This window comes from Petromyzon marinus, chromosome 35 (assembly GCF_048934315.1).
Source record: "Petromyzon marinus isolate PM22_M1 ecotype Great Lakes invasive population chromosome 35, UKy_Petmar_22M1.pri1.0, whole genome shotgun sequence".
Taxonomy (NCBI): Eukaryota; Metazoa; Chordata; class Hyperoartia; order Petromyzontiformes; family Petromyzontidae; genus Petromyzon; species Petromyzon marinus.
Window position 1 is genome coordinate 7,985,873 of NC_133701.1, and position 19,363 is coordinate 8,005,235.

The 19,363-nt window shown below is 46.8% G+C and overlaps 1 protein-coding gene across 12 annotated transcripts in view; it reads left to right on the forward strand.

Moving 5' to 3' along the window:
* Positions 1-19,363, forward strand: part of LOC116948926 (3',5'-cyclic-AMP phosphodiesterase 4C-like) — a 312,029-nt gene that overhangs the window by 269,360 nt on the left and 23,306 nt on the right. For all 12 annotated transcript variants that reach the window (XM_032966196.2, XM_032966198.2, XM_032966200.2 and 9 more), the window contains one exon: positions 531-624. In XM_032966196.2, coding sequence (XP_032822087.2) covers positions 531-624 — 94 coding nt within the window. The remainder of the gene's footprint in view (positions 1-530; positions 625-19,363) is intronic.

Sequence of the window (19,363 nt, forward strand, 5' to 3'; positions counted from 1 at the left end):
TCCGTGACCAAATAGGTCACGAGCATGTAGGGTAGTGTAAAAAAAAAAATATGCCCACTGTGTCTGAAGAAGGTCCATAGATGCAGGACACATTGCGACGTTACGGATATCCACATTGTATCGTACGACAGCGGGGTTGGCCTATAGCTTCACTCGGCCCCTGCCATAGGAACGTAAAATTGGCACGCACCACTGGCACCGAACGCTAAACAGATCATGAGCGGAGAACGGATTTGACTCACTTTTGCTATTGCCATGCAGTAATGCAATGGGAGCTGGAGTTGCAAGATGTTGTAAATGCAGCACCATCTCAAGATGATGTGCAATGGAATGGGAGGACCACATCTGGAAATAATTCTCAACCACAATTTATAATAATCACAATAGTTTACAGTCACACTGAGAAGTGGTCACATTTCGACGCGCTGTAAACCCACATTGTTTTCGCCTTTAATTGTACTCAGGAGGTGTAGATTTGTGGGACCCTGAGTGTGTTTTTTAATGCTCTGTTTTTTCCCGTTTCCTTGCAGTTCAAGAGGATGTTGAACCGGGAGCTTACCCACCTCTCAGAAATGAGTCGATCTGGCAATCAAGTTTCCGAGTTCATCTCCAGCACCTTCTTGGGTGAGTACACGTCACCTTGTTTTCGGGGAAGTATCGCGAGCTAAATCATGGCCATCATCCTACATAAACACGTCATAGCGGCCGAAATCCTGTAAAGTCTGCAAGGAAACCCCCTGCAACAAATATTTCCTGTCCTTGGAAAGTGTTTGGTCATATATCCTGTTTACGCAACCTGACATCCCATCCTGTGTCTCCGTGGCTGTGTGTGCCTTAGTCTGGCTGTCAGCCTTGAGTTTGTCTGCTGTGTACGCGAGCGTCGTGGGGCAGCTCTGAGTGTGCCAAGTGTGTATCGCGACGGCGTGTCAAATGGCATCGCTGGTCCCATGCAACATTCGCACCCCTACCTTTCTCCAAAGATAGACGTTTTCATCAGCGAGTGCCATCACTGTTGGAACTTTCAGCTCGTATATTATTTTATTATTATGCTCGTGTTTATACAGGGGGGGGGGGGTCCTGCTCTCTGAGTCTCGAGACTCTTTCAGGAGGGTCCTGCTCGGTGTTTCGATATTAAGTAATTTGCAAGTAGTTTCTCACATTTGTGCAAAATGTTTAACCACAACGCCGGCACTCATTGTTGGCCGACTCCTCTTTCGGTAACGTCACGGGATCTTTACCGTCCACTCTGAAGCAGATGGTGCTCACTTTTTGTTTTGTTTACGGTAAATACGCTCGCAGTATTAACCAGGCCGGCCTGCCGAATTCGACCGCGAACCTCTTGAACGGTCGTGCGAACCTGCTATCGCTTGACCACAGCAATATATTGTAGCATTTGACCATAAAATATAAATACAATATAATAATTTTTTTTTACATGATATTTTAACTGATGCAATGAAAACTGCCAATACACAGCAGATGAGGAATGCCTAGGAAAGTGCAGCTCCCGTATATACTGATCCACGCATGACAAAATTAAACACATTTCTAGTTATATTCTTGGTTCTTTCGGTAAAGTCACGTAGAAGGGATTTCGGCCGCTACGTGACTTTACCGAAAGAACCAAGAATATGAATCCCTGCAGTCACGAAAGCTTTAAATCAAAACATTCCTAGTTCTTATCACCGACCTTTGTTCATTTTTAATTTCTTAATTGCTCATTTTTCATTGCTTTAGAAGCTGTTATATTTAAGACGGTAACATTATTCTGGATTAAATACAATTAGTTAACAGTGCTAGCTGGTAAAATTACTGCTATCACTACAGATCACCATTACCCAATTAATCAAAGCAATCATCAATAGATTAACTGATCGATAGTTGATTGTTCCAGCTGGCATTTTTTTTTATCCATTTAAAACTAAATAATTCACGCAAAATTGAAAGATCTCAACATTTGTTGGGCTAGGCCCACCTTACAGGGATTTCCTTGCAATTGGCGCATTTGCCTTGTGGTGTGGGGCTAAATTATAAAGCCACGTCTCCCCTTCATGTGAATTATTTTATGCTGATGAGGGTCAACTAGAGACGTGCATTCTTTCCCCCACTCTACCCCATTCTGGCTGAACGATTTTGAGCACGGAGCTTGCTAAGCTCGTATACGTTTCCATCTGCGTCGTCTCTGTCTGCCTCGCTGCCTGCTTTACCACCGGTAAAATGTCTCTCTCTCTCCATCCGCCTCATAAATTATATTAGGCATCACCATTGTCGTCGTCGTCATCGAGCGCGTGGTGTGCTGTGCCTTCGGAACACAATATCTTGGTTTTCGTAGCAAATCTGTCTTTTGTTTTTAATCACGGATGCTGAGCACAGGCCCAAAATGCCAATTGTCCAGCAACGAACAGCAGAATTGAAGGTGTACAGTATTAGATCATGGTAAATATATATTTTTTAGTTGAGTGAGTATGTACAAATTTCTTGATTTGAAAAAAAGTTGTTAGGAAATTTTTAATAAACAAAAAACGTCTGATGCACTGACACGCTGGTTTTATTTTGGCTAAATTATTGCTAAAGTTTCTCTCTATGGTATTGTTTTTTTATGCATTTATATGGTGGGAATTTGTTTCATAGTATTGTTTTATCATTCCCGGCGTTCATTATGGCGTCTGTATTTAGGCATATGTATTATTGTGTTTGAGCTGGCTTAATTGGTTCATGTATTTGGGTTTCAATTCGGTATGTGGGTCAGAAAAATTCTGAAGAGTTAAAAACATACACGCGCACACACATACAACACAAACAACAATGATCTCTGTATAGCCTTAGCAGACTTTTGGAGCAAGTGCTGTTAGCGAGTAGCAGCTTTGAAGGCCGGTACGACACACAAAGGGATAGACGGCTAGCGCCATGCCTGACCGCCCTCGTCTCCCCAGTGGTGATGTTTACACATTGCACCAGGTACTCATTTGAGGCTGAGTGAACCTACACATACATACACATACACTCATATAAACATACACATAGGATATGGCTGCGTGGTCGTGTTATTGTTGAATTCTCCACTCGGTCCATTCTAAATGACTGGATTTACAGTTTCTGGCTACAACCCTTCCATGTCCTACATCTGCAAATCACGTGGTCTGCATTAGGCCAGACACTAAAGAGCCTGTGCCATTGTTCTCCAGTCCTATCATTATTTGCTGGGATGGGGATGCTGCCACGTGGCCTTGCAATCCAGATGTCACCGGTTCGAGATCTCATGGCGTGGCATTCAGAAGAGTGGCCATGTTTCTTAAATTCTGGGCATGTTTCTTAAATCCTCCTGGCTCTATCCACCCAGCAGTATACGTGGATACACACTACAACTCGTCCATCAGAAAGTAGTATGTGGTGGGGTAAAGCGTGAGTACTTTCACCTTTGCCAATACATGTGTCCAGAGTGGAAGAGTAGGCCAAAACACATTTAAAAGGTGCTCTCAAAGAGCCCCCTCTAGCCATTCCACCAGCAGTGGCGGGAACAATACATCTCAACATGCATACATTTTAGGGCTGTACCTTTTTTTTCCTGGGATTGAAACCCACATCCCATTTGATTTCATTGTTAAACTCCAACTGAAATGACCAATACTATATTGGTAAGCATCCTCTGGGCTTTGGGGTAATCCCCTATTGGTCATACCACCACGGAGATATAAAGCAATTATCATCTGGATTATAGTATAAGATTATTCATACTATATTAAGGGGAGGAACGGTGGCATGGTGCTTGGCGCACTGCGTAACGAACCTGACCAGCTGAGTTCGATTACCGGCCACTGCTGACATTACTGACTAGTTACTTCTGAACACATTTTTGGATGTTCCATCTGACCAACCCACTCTCTTTAGCATGGCAAAGTCTCATCAAACAACTACACCCAGCATTGAATTCACAAAGGGCTGTACATTTTAATGCAACATTTCAACTTGTTTTCTTTTGTGGCAGATAACAGCACATACATCGAGTAACTCTGGGCCTTTTACTGCATATTTACCAGACAAACCTTCGTTAAATTTAACTATCTTAGGCTAAGTTAAATCTTTTTTTTTCCATGCCAAATATTGCTTTTCCAGACAAACGGAAACCCCCTGTTCCACCTGTGCAAAATAAAATAAATGGAACGACAATGAGACCTGCGCGAGACCTGGAATGGGGCTGAAGAGATGATTTATCGCTGCAGCTTCCAGTGTTGTTAGCCAGTAAATTATGGATGTGTTTGTGGGCGCATTGGCCCGTGATCTGTTTTTTTGTGTGTGTTTGTCTTGTGGGTTTTTGCAGTTGGTGCCATCTCTTGACAAACCGTCGTAACTAGCAGTTGGTAAACCCTCATTAAACTGGGCCCTCAAAACATCTGGCTTCGTTAAGCAGTCACACTCTTGCTTCTTTTGTGAGAGCAAAGTACCCGGGTTGCTTTATTTTGGAGAGTTTATCTATCCTATGTAAATTAACGCTAATGCTTGCAATATCTATGCTTTCCGCAGTGATATTTTAAAGGGGTAGCGTTTGTATCCGTGGGTATGCGTGCATGTGTTATTTGTGCGTTCGTGTGTGTGTGTGTCGATGTATGTTTTGTTTGTGTATGTTTATGTCCGTGGATGTCATGTGGCAGTGTTTGTATGTGTGGACGTGTGCGTGTTTGTTAATCTGTGTGTTTAGGTACATGTGTGTTTATGTAAATGTGTGTGTTTGTCTTTATGTTTGCAAGCCCGTGCCATGAAAGCAATTTTAAAGGAAATCATATTTGTTTTTTCCCCTCGTCAATGCTGCCCTGCTTTTGCTGCCTCAGCGATGCCTCGGTAAACTAACCACCAGCATAACGCTTCTCTTTAGAAAGGCAATTCGGGTTTCGTTTGCTCTGCGCTTTTAATTCAAACTTGTCATATAATAATGCATTCACGAGCACCTTATCAATAGAGAACCTTGCTTATTTACTCAAAGCCATTGCGCCTCAAGCCTTACATATGAATCATTTATAATCCCCCGCCCCCACCTCCCCCCAAAATAAACCCTCGTGAAATGTTCCGCATTCGCGTAACGTACTCGCCCCCTCGATGTGAAAATCACAAAACACAACCTTTTGCACGTGCTTGTAATGCACCGCCGTGTGACCACCGTCGACCTTGCAGAGCCCTTGGTGGGAATACTTGAGCGGGTTATTGCTGACAGACCGAAAATGAAAATGCCCCTTTCTTGCCTACACGGGGAGTCTTGAATCCGGGGCTTTGCAGTTCAGTCACGTTTTGAAAATTTCATACGCTTGCGAGTGGGTCCCCCCCTGTTTTTTTTATTCTGCAAACTCGTGTCATGAGCCGACAACGCAGGAATTCCAGGCGTATCTTGTTTTTTTCCGGCTGAGGGGTACACACGGTACTTTGCTGGTGCGTTATGCCGTCACCTATGCATCCCGCCACCGCCGCCCGCGACTGCTGCAGCTTTGTATGACGCGGGCTAAGGAAGCATAATTGCACGTTTAATTTAGATTTTAAACTTATTTTTTTGCAAATGCATTTTGGATTTCGCTGCTTAGCGCAGTCTTTCCCCCCTCCACGCTTCGGTTATTGTGAAGGGAGGGCATTTGTATGGGTGCTGCAGTGGCTGTGTGTTTGTGCAAATTGGATTTTGGGAAAAGAGAAAAATATACATGCATATTGGCTGCATTATTCATGCCAGCGGAAGCATCCTGACTGCATTAGCTGAAGCTACACTCGTATGGCTATATAATTAGCATTTTGGGTTTTTTTTTCCCTGAAAGAATTGTGGACCAAAGGGAAGGTTGTTTTTTTTGTATAGATTTGTTTTAAAACGTCAACCTGAAATGGTTACGGTTGAATAAATAGCCATCGCATCTTGTGGTATGTACATTTTTGTACGCCGCACCTATGTAATAACAAATATCATTATCCTCGTGATCGTGATGATGAGCAGTACTGGTAGAGACAAACAAAACCCACCATGGTATTAAATATCTTCATAACGTGTGGAATTTTTTTTGCAAAAAATCGCATTACAAATGTCTTTTTTTTTCCCCCGACCAATATTGCTACTTGCAACTATTGCTTTTGACCGTGGTTCTTTTGTGATGCGACACGCAACGGATCGCCTGGCCGTGTGTCAACACGACCATCATGCTCACGCGCGCACCCAGGCACTGTCATTTTGATTAAAATGGATTTTCACCAACAGCAAAAAAAATAAACCTATTGACTTGACTTGAAATCCCTTGTAAAATCAGAGTTTGTTTACCCACTCTGCTGTTTTGTATGATCGTTCTGGTCATAATTTCAACAGATGTTTATATAATTTAGCAGGTTTTTTTTATTGTGCGTATTCTTTGATGCATTGTGGCCTTTTTTGTGTGTGTTTTGGCATTCAACCGAGTATTACGTGCTTTTATTTATTTAATAACGGGTCTATATATATATTTTTTATAAACACAAACCCCAGTCTATATCAGTGTCGTTAAATCAATTGTCTGCGCATATCGTGCGAGTGAGCCATCTGTGGATTAGCGTGGTGTAGATGAAAATCGGGTAATTGTGTTCTCTCGCCGTATTGATTTTTGTCTTTAATGATAGCACCTAAGCCCCCCCCCCCCGTGGATAATAACAGTAAGGCAGCTATTGCGAGCGAGCACATATGGAAGTGGAGGTGTGTCCTGTGTGAACCCAGCACAAACACGGGGATGCAAAGACAATTCCGTTTGGTTTCAAGCCTTAATTCCTATTCAATGATGAATCCCAGCCTTTGTAATCTGCCATCATAGCATGTTTACCGTAACCCCCCTCCCCCCACCCCTATCTGTCTTTCTATTTCTCCCATTACCCACCCTCCTTTTTCACCTTCTTTCGTACGATATTGATTGGCAGCTCTGTGCGCGTGTGGCCTGCTGTATGTCGACACGCAAGCAGCTATAGACGAGTACGCAAATGCTAATTGTTTTTGTTGACGTGTCCCGCTTTCGCACGTGTTAGTGTTCGTGTATACGTCTGTGTGTGTGTGTGCGCGCGCGCGTGTATGCGTGCCATTGTGAGCATGTGAATGCTTCTAAATTGGCAATTGGTTTAAAGCCAAGGGGACAATGAAAGCTTTTATTTGATAATCGTTTTCAATGCCGTGCTGCAGCCGTAAATAAACGCCCGTGTAATTAATCCAAAAGTAGGCCCTAAATAATGCACGCCTACATGTGTTTACATCCCACATCGTGCGCTCATTTGCACGAGCGTCGGCATGCAAATCCGCCGCGCCGCGCGCGCACGGGCAGCCAATTCCTCTGCTGCGCGCGTGTTCACGGACGCCTCTCAAAGGATGAGCGGCGCTCATGCATTAATTATGGCGAGACGTTGCTGCAAACAACAACGGGATTGTTGGGGTTTTTTTTGTCGTCGTCGTCGTCTCTCTCACCTTTGCTTATTGCTTTGTTATGTTTCTGGCCTGGGTAATGATGACAGCACGGCGGAGTGCTGCTGCCGGTGAAACCGCTTTTTCTTTTCGACACAAACATCAGACGGGACCGCTGCCCCGGGGGTTGTCGTGTGTTTGCTCACAGCATTTGGCGAAAGAGGAGGAGTCGGTGGTGGTGGTGGGGGGGGGGGCGGCGTGTAGAAGAAGGGAGGAGGTGCGTAGGGATGCAGCAGTGTGAGTGGGGGGCGGATTGGTGGGGGTGCTGCTGGGAGATGATAGAAAGAGGGAGAGGCATGTGACGTGCGCTGGATGGACGACTGGTTTGAAGGCAACTTCCGAGAGGGCGGGGGTGGGGGGCATAATATCTAGGAGCAGTGGTTCCCGACCTACGCTTGCAAATATAACGAGATTTGGTGTTAATTTGTGCAAAATGCGTTGTCGGTGCATGTCGCTTCTCAAAAATGTTGTGAGAGCTGACGGTTGTGTGCCGGGCCGCCACTGATCTGGGGAAACACTGATCCTCGGAGGATGTGCTGGGGACACACGTGGGGGAGAGGCGGGGGGGGGGGTGCATCTGGTGGATGAGACAAATGTGATGATGCTCAGTGGCACGGAAAAAAACAGCCAGGAGGGGAGTTTGTTGAGATTTCGCTCGGGCTGCCCGGCACATTGAGCATGCGTGACGTTCCGGATTTACGTAACCTTTGGTACTCCATTGTGGTGGATAATGAGAGGGGAAGCTCTGGACGCAGTCACCCACCCACAAGCATTCGGAGTCACGTTGACAATCCGAAAGCCATCAGGCGCATAACCCAAGAAGTGTTTACGTTCGATGCACGGCCAGGGTAGCAGAGATTTCCTTTTTTTTTAGGCAGTTGGTTGGTGAATCACGTGGATGTCCCTCTTGTCTGGGACACCTGCAGAGTGCGTGATTTATATGGCAGGACAGCAAGATGGTTGTTGACTTATTCGCATACATATTTCCACATTGTTGGGTGCTGCAATTGTCGTCGCCACACAAAAGCTTCCTCCTGCAGGACCCTCCCGTAAAAAAAAGTCTTCTGGGGTAAATGAAGGTTTTTTTGCTTGTATTATTGAAATTGGTACAGCTGCGTTGGTTGCATGCAATGTCTTATTCTTCTTCCTGGCATTTTCCCCACTTATCTGACGTCTGCCTCTTTCTCATCCTCTCTCTCTACTCATTCCTCTCCTGGCCATATTTACATTCACTCCATAGTCTTTCCTGGATAAATAAAGGATTATTAGTGTTGGGATGCTGCCACTGTGGTGGAATGGGCAGTGCACAGGACTTGTAATCTACATCTCTGGATGCCGGTTAGGTTTGATCTCCCAGCGCGGCAGTTAAAAGAACGAGGCAAGTTTATTTAAACACCCCCCCCGCCCCCAACTGCCTCTGTCCACCGACCATTATAAATCGGTCCACCACAATTAGTCTATTGGCAGGTCACGTGTGGTGGTGTAAAGTGTGGGTACTATAACCTAGTACAAGACATCTTGGCAGTGTGCACGAGTAGGCCAAAATAACTCGTCTTAGAGGGAACTCTCTCGAGCTCCTTCTAGCGGATGCCATTCTGCCAGTGGTGGCGTGAGCAAGCAATTGAATGATAATTTGTATACTTTTGCAAATGACAACTACAACTAAATTTCTCACGTCCCTGCCACTGATCATCGCCTCTGTGGTATGGCTGCAGCCCCTGTTGTCGCTGCGTGACGGTGCACGCTTGTGGCGCGGAACCGGTCCCCTCAATCCACACGCGTAGCCTCGGCATTTATTCCTGCGCTCACACTCGCTCGCTCTGGCTCGCTCTCGCAGTGCCTCGGAAAGTTCCGGGCATCCTCGCAGCAGCGGCTTTTGGCTCGCCATCGAACAAAGACGGTCACCGCATTGCGCCCTTTCAGATGCCCTTCTGCGGCCGTCCGGAACGCCCTTCCATTGCGATATTAGAAAGTCGCTACGTAGCCAACCGTGCTAACCTCCGATTAGCACGGTTGGCTACATACGGTGCGAAAGAAGTTCAACGTGCATACAAGTCGAGTGCTGCAAGCCCTTTTGGGGATGAGAAGATGCGTGCGGTGCCCGAGTGAGCCCGGGAATAAGAGCCAAGTTCTCTCGTGTGTGTGCCGCAGCAGGGCGAGAAAGGAACAAGAAAGCCCGGCATTAGAGGCGCCCGTCCGTCACGGAATGCACGGGGGGGTATGCGCTGCTAAAGTAGGTCGGGAAAATGAGAGCACCGGGTAGATTGCGGGAGGGAGGCAATGGGGTTTGGTGTAAGTAAAAAAAAAATTACCTCCCAAATGGTATCCTGTTTGTGTTATCGAGGCGGGAGGGGATTTAAGAAATTTGCCCGTCGTTTCGACTGCCCTGCCGGGAGATCGAATCGAAGTGGCCGTGGTGTAACGGTGATAACTGTGCTAACCGTTACACCACGGTAACCGTTACACCACGGCAGTGGCCACCCCCTATAATAATTATTATTAGGCACGTAAGATTTAATTTGCATATTACTCAAGCACCATTATGCTGATTGGGTGACCGTGCGCACGAACTGTTGCGGAGATTGTGATTATTACATGTATTTTTCACCAGTGTCCAGCTGCTGTACACAATGTTCCCAGGATATCGGGAGTCCTCGGATGGGCGAGTGCGTGGGATGAGTGGTTTGGCTCCCGCAGGCTGGCAGCCCATTGTGGCTTGACCTTAGCATTGAGGACAGCTTCAAGTGCTCTGCCAAGTCTCTCTGCTGTTTACTTGCGCGTGCGTGTGTGTGTGTCTGTTTATTACGAGTGTGATCATTGTGATAATTTTATTATTACTACTACTAATAGGACTACCGCCAGCGACTCCACAACTCCGTGTAAATTCCTGTGCGGACTTACCGCCCACTATGAAGTGTGTGCTGCTATAGGTAACGGTGAGCACACTGGACTTGCAACCATGAGGTCGCCGGTTCGATCTCCCGGCGTGGAATTTGGAAGCGAATTTAGTAATCCCCCCCCACCCCACCTCTTTGTCCACCCAGCAGTATAAATGGGTTCATCACAGTAAGTCGGTTCTCAAGTCGCACGTGATTGATACTCCCACCAATTACAAAAGAGGGAGGGGTTTTTCTGGAACTCCCTATCGCCGAGGCCCTTCTGCCAGCAGTGGTGTGAGCATGGATTCGAAGAGCTACACTTTTTATCTTTTATCGAGGGGATAGTAGAGTGGTGGCGCAGCAGTCAGCACTGCACGAGTAACTCGACGATATTCCTGGCCGCAGCCAACGTCCGTGGCAAGTGATATCCGGAATAGTTGTAGGCTCCCCTTGCACCAACCGGCGCTACTCATATTCTTCTGCACTTGGCTAACCTGCCCTACGAACCAGTGTGGTGAAGTATGGTCATCAGTGGATTGACAATGGCCCGTCGCATGGCCAGTGGATGCTCAAGACACTGATGTAATTTTCAAAATAAGGTCATTTTATGCTTACCAAGTTGCCCGAATTCTAAATGTTTGAACATTCGCACCAAGAAAATACTTTTTTTAAATATTACAGAATTAGAAACAAAAAAAAAATATTATTGTCATTTACCAAACATTATCAAATATCAACGTTACATTTAAGCAATTATAAATATGGCAATAGTAATGCTAATAAGATTACAGGGTCCTTAATTAGAAAGATGAAGGGAGCATGGCAGGATTTTTAATGAGTGTTGTGGGTGGCGGGTGGGAGTGGGGGAGCTATGTGCAATGCACTTTACCTTTTCTTTGAAGTCTCGCAAACAACTTGAGCCATCTGTTTTATTAAACGGGCAAACACACCATCACGCACGCTGTCAGTCCATCCGTCCCTTATTTTAATTTGTTTCAAAAGGACCGCGAGAGAGAGAGAGAGCGCGCGCGCGCGCGAAAACGCGCATCACGACTCTTAATTAGCGCGGCCCCATCGCGTGCCAGCCTGTACCGAGCGCTGTGGCCAGCCGGAATGATATTTAAACACGGGGTGGGGGGGGGGTGTTTGAAGCGTCACCTTTGTGATGCACAAAGTGCGATGGGGCTGCGACGATGACGGGGTCAGAGAGGCGCGCCCGCGCGTTACAGCCCACGAGGTCCGGAGCAAATAAATTAACCGACGGCCCCTGGATTTTCACGTCCAGTGAGCTGACCATTACACCACTGTCGCAGCATCCATTGAGCCCATTTCAAGTAACTTCATTTTTCAGTGGATGCGTTTAGAATCAACTTACAACACACACACACACAAAGCGGTGGTGTGTGTTAACATGTACGAATGTAATCAATATTGTTTTTAGTGGGGGGGGGATTTGAGAAGGGGGAAATGGCCCCCTCTCACTACTGACATTTAATTTCTGGCGACCCTCATTAATCCCCCTTCTGCCAGCCACTCTTTTTTTTACATGCTGCCTCTCAGAGTGGAAGGATACAACACCACCCCTCTTATCAAGACGTGTGTGCTTTAATCATTGTGCTTGTGGGGGCACATCTCTGAATGAAGCGAGTGGTGATTATTACCTGTCCCCTGTATTAATTAGCGCTGAAGTAGCTATTTAAAAGCCCATCTGAAGGGGTCGACGTCCTCGCAGCCTGGAACCACACGCAACCGAAGGATACAATCGATGTGCACGTATGCACGTAAGTCGTGATGCGTGCACCAAACCAGTTTTCATTTGCGTGCGTTTTCGAAAATTAATTTGAGATCATGAAAAATTAGCTGCAGGCCTTCGAATCATCTGCTGCTGGGTGATGGCCTACTTACCCCGTGACAATCATGAAAGTTGTTTGACAATAGTACACTCGCTGGTCAGTGTGGGTTAGTGAATGAGTAGTTAGCCATGCCTGGGGGAAATATATAGATGAACGTATGTATTTAATTTGACTTTTATTCCCACGATTGTAAATTACGTGAATGGAAACCGCAACGTTTCACGATTTTTTATTATTATTATAATTTGAAACGGGAACGCTGTGTTTTATTGGTGAGCCACATGCGGAACAAATTTTCCCCGTGAGCCGCTGCGTCTGCCGAGTCTGGTCTCATCGGTGGGGGGATCCCTAGACCCCCCCCCCCCCCCCGGTGACGGATGTGGGGATCCGCCTGTCGGCTTCTGTTGCTTTGCTGTGCGGGGATTTCATAAATCTGCTGCGGCATTTTAGCAGGAAGTCTGACGGCAGCTGGGGAATTGAGCTCATAAATAATTATATAAGAAGGAAAAATAATGACGATGAAATGAAATGCACGTGTAAAGGAGGATTAAGGATAAAAATGCCGTATTAGTCTCACGTGCCTTGTTTTCGACAAATACCTCTGCACATCCCGTTGGTGTGAGCGAGTTCATTTCGTTATTGCAATGGAGCACGGCGCCGTCTGTGGTGTAGAGCGTGATACCAGATGCTCGTTTCAAAATAAATATAATATGACAAGAGTCTAAAGGAACACCAAGTAAATTTGTACAAAAATATACAAATTGGCGTCAAGAAACAGAACGCGCTATCCTCCATTGTGCACGGACCTTCTTGCACGTATCCATCTTACGGCTGTTTTGAAACTTTTATTTCCCGTTGCACTCAAATATGCTGCACCCAAAATACACGTGGTCATCATCGGCCAGTGTCTGTCCGCTGCAGGATGAAGGCCTTCCCTCGCCTGTCGCCCTCCCTTCTCCGAGCCCAGCCACTGCCCACAATTCGTCTCACTCCTTTGCACGCGGATTGATTTCGCCGCTCCATCTCCACGCGCGGCCTCGAATATTCAAAATCCCCACGTGCAATGTCAAATGATGCTGCCCCGCGCGCGTGATAATTACCCTCGTCCCCTGGCCCTTTCAAAATAGCCCTGTCCCGGCTTGTTCTCATCGACGCGGCACACACGTAGGAAATGGGTTTGTGTTCCCCGGTAATTGAGGAGGTCTTTGCCGCCTGCATTACCCCCCCCCCCCCGTCTTGGTTTTAAAATCCGCCGGCTCCGCTGTTCACGTTCGCGAATGCAGACGGGGGACGCGTTGTGCGTTGCATTCCCCGGAGCCGGCAGGGGCAAGCGATGGGCTGCTTTACACGAGTGTGTGTAGACGTGGGCGAGTTGCTGCCCGATTGTAAAATTGGCCGTCACCAACTCGCTTAGATCACACAGTAACGATGTAAGTTGAACTTTGATGGAAGATCACTGTGCATGACCAGGCGGTATGCACGTAGGGGGCGTGTGTTCAACTTCTTTCGCACCGTACGTAGCCAACCGAGGTGCGGAATAGGCTGCAGGGCTATAATGTAGGCAGCAGGGAGAAGAGCGAGCAAATTATGTATTTTGCGCTGTACTTGTAAGCTCCGATCTGCACTGAACAGAATGCTGAAGTATGGTCATATTACCCTCACGGTCTGGCAAGGCTCTCTTCCAGCATTGGATCGATAAAATGTAACTCATTTGGAGTGTGGGTCTTGGGGGTTATTTGACCGTACTTCATCGTGCCTGTCAGTGCATGTTGGTCATGACCGAGTGACGTCAAGGCCTGATAGCAATTCAGAATTTGGAGATAATAAAAAAACGCATCTTTTAAGAGTAACCTGTAATTTTTTTTTAATCGTGTAAATAAAAAAAAACTCTTCTATGCGTACAATGATCATCATTGTTCTCAAGTGGTCTTTAAGTTAACCTAAATAATAAATACACCGTGCTTGCCATCGAGACGCTTACCATCTGCTTCGTGGCGATGTTCCAGGTGAAGGGTGTGTACAGTAACCACATTGGCGCACATCGCAGAGGGATGCGTCACGTGAGCGTGTGTGGGCTATGCGAGAGAGCGTGGATCTTCCCAGCAATTAGCTGCCTTGCCCACGCTCACTTTGCAGCCTGCCACTTGGCTGTGCATATCATTGTCGTATGCTGGCACAAGTAGAGCCAAATGTACGTGTATTTAGCTGCGTGAAAGATGTGTGTCGGAGGGGTTGGGGAGCGGCTACGAACCCCGGCACCCCGAGTTCGATTTCAGCTCCCGACCAATAACTGTGATGCATGTGCGTAGCCAACTGTGCTAATCGGAGGCACGGGAGTTGTGAATATTTGAACCAGTCCTCCCCTAGGTCTACTCATCTTTAAATCGTACCTTGGTGTGGTGTGTAAACATTTGCACTGAGAGGACAAAGGCGTCTGGGCATAGTGCTGACCTCACTACCCCCTCGTGCCCTGTGGCGGCCTTCATAGATGCTTGCTTATCGCACTTGTGCCGACAGCCTATGTAGGCTATATTCAGGAAATAATTACTGTTGTATTGGCTAGTGTCCTACACACACTCTGAATCGCAGCCACATGGGTTAAATTCCTTGGTCCTGTACGATGCCAAAGGAAATATTTAATTGGACCTTAGACAGCAGATGGATTGTATATATATTGTAGGTGGACAAGGTGAGAGACAATGATGTACAACATGGGATTAACTCATTTGCCAGCAGGATGATGGTGATGATCATAATAATCATGCTGGTCGCGATCATGATTACAGTCGTGACCACGAGTGTTAACTGTCCATGTAAAAAATATATAGTTTTGCGAAAGTATATCTATTTTCTGCAACTATCTTAGAATGTTATTCACACTAAATATATAATCATTAGACCTCCTTTGCCAGTACCAAAATGTAATAATAGGGTTTTTCCCCTTTTTACTGGCAACAAAACTGAAACCTTTTTACAAGGATTCATGTTACTGCATTAACCACAATACCTGCAGTCAAAATGCAAACAAAAAACATACTATGATAATATATGATGCATTGTCCTTGAAACTGATTGGTCCACACCAAGGGACGGCTTTCTTTTGAGCCTCGACCCAATTGGTGCTCGACCAGATGACGCCAATCAGTTTCAAGGACAATGCATATATTATCATAGTATGTTTTTTGTCTGCATTTTGACTGCAGGTATTGTGGTTAATGCAGACATGAATCCTCGTAAAAAGGTTTCAGTTTTGTTGCCAGAAAAAAAGGGTAAAAACCCTATTATCACACTAAATATATTAAGACATTTTCACCATCCGCTCTCCTCTAAGCTCGTGGTGACGGTTCGCTGACAGATCATTATTGCATCTTTATTAGCATATACCCACGACTTAACGTTGCAATACTTCCGCTGTTCGCTTTTTGGCGTTCTCTGGTCTCACACTGGTCAGACTAGGCTCGAAAGAAGGCCGTCCCTGGTGTTTGCATGTTCACCGCAAGTGCGCGTGGTCAATGCAGACAGGATTCCTTGCAAAATGTTTCTTCCATTTGGCGTTTGAACATCTTAACGCCTGTTTCATTACCATAAAGGATAAGACCTATTCTTATTTGTTCATTCTTTCACGCAGAATCGCACACACGGGGTCCGCGTCTTTGTGGGGTGCGCGCGCGCGAATGCGTCCGTTGTGCAATTCCCTGTGTCGGTCCGTGTGTCTTGAGAGGGCAAAACATTTCCTGGATTTTGTTTTGGGTTCTCTGCTGCCCACCCCACCGTCACCCCGTGTAGTTATGCGTTCCCCTCTAGCCCCCCTCGCAGCTGCCCCCCACCCCCAACCATCGTCTGCCTCCCATTTCCTGGCCACAGCGTTTCCCCTAATTAACGTCAACGCAACCTCTGAAGCAACGGACCGGAACAGAGGGAATTACTGTCGGGATAGGCGCGTAACAGGCTGCGAGCTGCTACTCGTGCCAATTATAAAAAAAAAAAATGTTATTCACGTATGACGGCGATAACTGTTTATTTAAATGTGTATGACGTACGCACCCGATCTTGGCGAGCATTTAGAAAAATATGTCGTGTTTACGCCAAAGAAGCGTTTGGTAAATGTGTGCTTTATTTATGGAGATGGCTCCGATCCATGCGGAGTGTTGGTTAAATGAGTGTTGTATAAAATATGTATTCTCGACATATAGAAATCAATTAATTGCACAGATGTTCAGGTTGTAAAAAGTGGCTGATGATTAGAGAATATTAACTTGTTTTAAAGTATCGGTATGATAAGGAAATTTGATGTCCATTTTGCACATTTGAAATGTAGGCTGCATATGGCTTAACTATGAATCCCTGTTCCTATACTGTTTCGAGTTACTGACAACATTAAAGTAACAATATAATACTTTACAACCCTTGTCAATCCACTGCTGGATGATGCCGTGTTGGTCATGGGAGTTGTTGAACCATACTTCACCATACTGGTCACTGCAGATTGGTGGAGAGTGAAGGCGCCCAAGAATGATTCGGGTATCACTCGAAGCTGATGTTTTAGCCCAACGCCCGGAATCAAACTCTTCTCTCTGGGTTTACCGCGCAGTGCACCCGACCACTGTGTACCACCGTGCCCGCAACACTTAAAATATATACGTGGCATCTGTGCCTGTCCACGGAAGTAGATGTGCCACGCTATTAAAACACGTGCATGGGATATCGGGATAATGGGGGGGTGGGGAGGAATCTGTGCGTGGCTTTTAAAAAGGTTCCTGCGTTTTCTGAAGTCTGCACATGATTGCGGCGGCGCGTATCTCAAGACGATGAGCCGCGTAATGGATCTGAGCAGACGTAGCTTATTGCAATAAATCACGAAGATTAACGTCTCCGGAGCAGCAGATAGGACGGTCCCTGAGGTCGCAATCGTGAGAGAGCCAGGAGGGGGGAGAGCAGGGCTGAGGCCACGGGCGAACAACGCAGCATCTCATTAGGACGGCGTTAACAGAACAAGCTTCGTGTCTTCTCGGCAAGGAAGCGGCGGGTAATAAAATATCTCTCGACATTAATTGCGGCTCGAGCATTTGGCTGCTGATGTCCTCATGCCCATAATGAGAAAGTGATGAGTGATGATGATGGCGACGACGATGATGACGACGACGATATTAGTGATGGGAGAGGGACAGCGGGTATGTTGATGTCTGTAGGGTGTGCACGGCTCCGATTGCGTTGATCAAATCTTCTTTTCATGTGGCAGCTGCCACGGTACTGTGAAGGTCAGCACGCCGGACGTGCAACCCCGAGGGTCGCCGGTTCAATTCGATCTCCCAGCGCGGCAGTTGAAACAATGGGAGCGAGTTTATTAAATCACCCCACCCCCACCACCGCCTCTTGGCCACCCAGCAGTGACCTGGGTTCACCCACAGTAAGTCAATCGGCAGATGCGTGTGGTGGGGTAGAGTGTGGGTACTCCCACCACTTCCAATATGTCTGGCTAGTATGTAAGAGTTGGTTCAAATACCCTCCAGAGGGAACTGTATAAAGCTTGTGCTAGTGAATGCCCTTCCACCAGCAGTGGTGTGAGTAAGCAGTTACAAGGCTGCGCCTTGAACTTTTTTTTACCTTTCCTGTGGCATTATGGGATATGATTCCTTGACTCGAAAAGGGGAAAGCAGTTACGGTCTTGTGCTTAATGGAATCGCAACCCGCAACTCTCCACAACCTTTCCGTTCCAACATACCTCAAACCCGCACAACATTGGCTGCACATTGGGGTTACAGAGGGCGAGTCTGGTTTGAGTTTAGAGTGGGCGGAGGACTCCCCAGCTGTCTACGTAGGCGACATTCCCACAATTGGCATAACCCGCATTTTAATTCTCTTCACCCCCAGCCCTGCTTCTTTGGGAAAACTGCATCTATCACGGTGTCACTTTAATTCCGTTGCTTAGATAGATTTTTCCACTCTTCGGGTTATTTATAAACTGCATTTACCATTCAGCATCAGCAGCGCTCCCTCTGCACCCCCCCCTGCTGCCCATCCGCCACCAAAATCAAAATGAAGCTTCCCTGTAATCAAATCGCGGGGATGTATGCTTGAGAATGCAATTAGCTTTCTAAAAAATTAGATTACGGAACTTTCGATTGAGGCTATGCTGATTAAATAAATGACACGCTACCGGGCCGGCAATGTGATTAAACGCCCGTGATTATTGTGTGGCCTCATGGATCGAGCGAGGATTTCCCTTTTCATCGCCCACCCCCGCCGCGGTGCGTGGAGCCTGCGCGAAAAGGGGGCTTGTGTAGCGTGCCCGACCGCGCGGCCGCCTGTGAGCGATTACTCGCAGTGTGTCTCCCAAAAAAAAAAAATGCAATTTCTCTCCGAGAACAACAGAAGGTCCCATCCATCACGCCAATAGGCATGCCGCTTTCTTCCTCAACCTGCTTGGCATTTCGGCTCCGCACCTTCGGGGTCAGTGACTGCGACCGTTTAGGAAAGGTGTTCTCAATCCATTTTTAGGTCGGCAGCGGATGGCGCAGCGGTTAGCACACCGCGCTCTTGATTTCAGCGCCGGACTGAATTCGATTTCCGGCCGTTGGCTAACATTCAGCGGCGAGCGATTTTATGAACCAGTCTTGTTGCGCATACAGTCAGAAAGTAAACAATGCCATTAGCATATAGATTATTACGTTGTATATACAGTACGCATTAAGCGGGGACTAGTCGTGCGGTGGTTGGCGCAGTCCAACTATAAACGCGGCAAACTGAGTTCGGTTTCCATCAACGGCTAACATCAGTTGTGAGCCAAATCTGAATCGGTGCCGAGCCACCAACTTCGTCAACTTCCGCTGACCAGCGTGGTGCAGTACGGTCAAACGAATCCTGAAATTGCCATGACACGAGGAGGCCTTTGTCCCGTCGCCGATTGGCAAAGTGCCGTAAATTATGTTAGCACAAACGCAGCTAATTGCTATTGCTCTGGCGGTGTATGCCCGTAAGGCAGAACGTTGGAGGGGGATCCTGGAGTGTGAGGCTTCCCAGCCGTAGGAGAAAGCAGTGCGTCAAGTAGGCCGGTGGCCTCTGTGGATTTGCGAGTGCTGTTGTTGCCTGCACATGGGGATTTATTCGGTGCACTGCACTTTGTCTCCACCTCGGGCAAAAGGTGCTCGAAAATTAACGAAAACAAAAGGGATTCGTTGTTTTTGCCTGATTAA